Source organism: Mizuhopecten yessoensis, unplaced genomic scaffold (genome assembly GCF_002113885.1).
Source record: "Mizuhopecten yessoensis strain PY_sf001 unplaced genomic scaffold, ASM211388v2 scaffold541, whole genome shotgun sequence".
NCBI classification, from domain to species: Eukaryota; Metazoa; Mollusca; class Bivalvia; order Pectinida; family Pectinidae; genus Mizuhopecten; species Mizuhopecten yessoensis.
Window position 1 is genome coordinate 38479 of NW_018403598.1, and position 3743 is coordinate 42221.

Below are 3743 nucleotides of genomic sequence, written 5' to 3' on the forward strand. Positions count from 1 at the left end.
ACTCCTCAGAGTACACGTGTAGCCTGAAATAGTAAAGCTCGGGTCACTTACCACCGTTTCTTTGTTAGGGTTAGGGTTAGGGTTAGGGTGGTGTTGGCAATGGTGGTCCGAACAATGGTACAGACTCCTCAGAGTACACGTGTAGCCTGAAATAGTAAAGCTCGGGTCACTTACCACCGTTTCTTTGTTAGGGTTAGGGTTAGGGTTAGGGTGGTGTTGGCAATGGTGGTCCGAACAATGGTACAGACTCCTCAGAGTACACGTGTAGCCTGAAATAGTAAAGCTCGGGTCACTTACCACCTAGTCTTTGTTTGTACTGTACACATTTTGTTTGAAGCTCTAAATCTGTATGATGTTTGTTATCAACACTTTGTGGTTAAGGCAAAACAATTTATTCTGTTGTTGTGTTCTCCGGGTAAAATTAGTATATCTGCATATTGTTTATTCTTTACATCGTGTAAGTTGAGCAATGGTCTTGTATCTCATAATGAGGTGTATCTTGAGGTGTAGGCGGTAAGCATGAATTGAATTTAGGTTTAAATCTTGTTTTTCCATTATTTTCCTTTTGTCTGGACATACATTGTATGATTGGAGTGTGCATTTTTTCTTTGGAATATGTCATGCAGTTATAAGGCAGTCAGAACATATAGGTACCTGTTTCTGGAGACGTAAGGTCATACTTATCTGTGACATAGTTATTTGGCATACAAAATTATATCCTGAAGATTGTGTTTGTTTATCATTAACATACTAGTCTACAAATCGAGATCATATGTGTCATAAATCGTAAGACTTTTGCTAAATTGTGTTATAGGAGCATTGTCATTGTTCTTATTTTCTAAATACTCAATTTCAATCTCAGTCTAGATACTTTTGCATTCAGCACTCCCTAGTCAGATATTAAAAGACTTATAACAACTCTATATGAATATGTGCGGTTGGTGTATGCATATTAAATGGATGAAGAGAATTACTGTTTTTAAATGTCTGTTGTTAAGGTATTACCCCACTAAATCAAATAGGCCCAGAAAATAAACAACACTTTGTCCATGATTGCTTCCGTTTTTTTAGGAAGCTACTTGTTACATGTATATTTACACAAAAATAGTACCGCGTACTATCGCGCAGTAGCTGTCTTCCAAAAACAAAAAATAAAACTCAACTGTTAAGCAGAATGTTTTGTGCGTTACGTACAGAAATGAAAAATCGTCAACATAATGCATTAGCACCTGACAACTTACCGATAGGTATCATCTTCTTTTATGTGGGTCACTAACGCAAATATGTCTGATAATGGTGTTAAGGGGACCAATACTGGCATACATGTCTGATAATGGTGTTGAGGGGACCATACCGGCATACATGTCTGATAATGGTGTTAAGGGGACCAATACTGGCATACATGTATGTCTGATAATGGTGTTAAGGGGACCAATGCCGGCATACATGTCTGATAATTGTGTTAAGGGGACCAATACTGGCATACATGTATGTCTGATAATGGTGTTAAGGGGACCAATATTGGCATACATGTATGCAGCTAAATAGTAAAACAAAAATGTATTTTACAAGTCTGAGACAAGTATACTCCCTCTATGTTAATTTAGAGTATCTTTGATCACAACTTTTGTTTTAAATCGAAAGGACAACACTGATGCAATCCTTCTCTAGATAGCTTACTTATATATTATGACAGAAAAAAAACATGGAAGTATACACCCCTCCTATGAAATCCAACTTATGATTACATAAATTCCCAAAGGAATCTAAGGTATGGTATGTCTGGTGACAGATAGATACTAAGGATAATTACACCCTTCCATAGGAATTTAAGTGATGTCTTGTGACAAAGACAACAGGGGTATTTGTAAAATTGAATGATAAAATTCTACAAAGAAAGAGAATATGCTTTCCTGCAGCAACAAAGGATACGTGTGAAGCGTGTTTTCATCATCGATGGTTTAAAACTTGCAGATGAGTTCAAGTCACATTCATAAAATATAATATTTACAATATCGTTTCCAATGTGACGCTTCCTTTCCACCTACAAAACAGAAGAAAGCAACTGACTTCAACAACATTTTAACAGTGCATCATTTCTAGATATTGTAACTGGCCGAAACGTATAATGTCATGATCCTCACACATATAGATATTGTAACTGGCCGAAACGTATAATGTCATGATCCCCACAAATATAGATATTGTAACTGGCCGAAACGTATAATGTCATGGTCCTCACAAATATAGATATTGTAATTGGCCGAAACGTATAATGTCATGGTCCTAACAAATATAGATATTGTAACTGGCCGAAACGTATAATGTCATGGTCCTAACAAATATAGATATTGTAACTGGCCGAAACGTATAATGTCATGGTCCTCACAAATATAGATATTGTAACTGGCCGAAAAGTATAATGTCCTGGTCTTCACAAATATAGATTTTGTATTCGAATTCTTATTCTATATACCGTCACATAAAGGATAAAAGAATACCAAAGTGTTAATCGATAATTCGAACTCAAATCCGATACAACTTGGACAACATATGAACAATGGAAATATTTACACGGAGACATTTGAAAAGGAACAAGGAGAATAAGACCATGTGTACACGAAGGGAAAGCGTTCTCTGCCTAATCGACGACATTCGCCATATAAATCTAGGTCAACTCCAAGTTATGTCACGTCCTCACATCGAGAGTTCCAGTAATGACAACAAAACCACAAGGGAAATTTATGAGCACAATCAAAACCATCGACCTTCACATCATACAATGAAATAGTACATTTCCTAATGAGAGCATGGTCACCATAACACTCGTTCATAGTCTTCGTCAACCTGTTTATATCGATACGGTGTGCTATAATTTTTAAAATTAAACCTTTTAGAATCACGAAGCAATCTCAATATATACACACGTCATGCATATATGGTATAAACAAGTAGTAATGTTATTCAGTTTGAGAGCCCTTAATATTCTTGTTGATGAAATATCAGTCTTGCTAGGCATACAAATTGTACATTTCATAGAACAGAGGGATGTCGTAAAAGTATTCCCTCAAATACGCTTAGATATATATTCGATAAACGCATTTTTATTTTCAACTCACATGAAACGCTTTCAAGTTATGACGTTTATGAAATCGAACAGATATATACGATAATGTAAAGGAGCACACGTTGAACACGTTAACATCTTAATATAGTCTTCGCTTGAGTTCACGTATGTATCCCGATGAGTGAAAAGTAACGAGTTCCTTATGGTAATGAAGAGTGATAAAAACTATTTTTATCTAGGAAATGCAGCATGCTAAGATGTCAAACTGTCCTCTATATACTTGCCTGCTGTTTGTTCTCCTTGGAATGTGGTAATAATGTGGATGCGTGAATCATGATTTCATGGCCTTCGTATACCGTATAAACGGACTCATCACCCGTCGAATCAGCTGTCAATTACAAAGTGCAAAAATATTAAATGAAAATAAGACCGTCAAAGGAATCTATCTACGGCATGATCAACAGTCGACACAGTTATCTCCGAGAACCAACATCTTATTAGAATGAAAGAAAATTAACAGACAAAAACAGTTATCCCCGAGATCTAACATCTCTATAGAATGATAGAAACATGAATAGAGAAAAACAATTATCTCCGAGATCCAACATCTATAGAATGATAGAAATATCAACAGACAAACAAAGTTATATATTGGAACCATCACGTCTATAGACTG

The 3743-nt window shown here is 35.9% G+C and overlaps 1 protein-coding gene across 1 annotated transcript in view; it reads right to left on the minus strand.

Moving 5' to 3' along the window:
- LOC110450703 (GTPase-activating Rap/Ran-GAP domain-like protein 3) overlaps positions 1–3453 on the minus strand; it is a 23761-nt gene extending 20308 nt beyond the window's left edge. Inside the window, exons 1-3 of the mRNA XM_021498357.1 lie at positions 3352–3453; positions 1933–2044; positions 1242–1287 (exon numbers count right to left, since the gene is read on the minus strand). Coding sequence (XP_021354032.1) covers positions 1242–1287; positions 1933–2044; positions 3352–3402 — 209 coding nt within the window. The 5' untranslated portion in view covers positions 3403–3453. The remainder of the gene's footprint in view (positions 1–1241; positions 1288–1932; positions 2045–3351) is intronic.
- Positions 3454–3743: the final 290 nt, after the last annotated feature.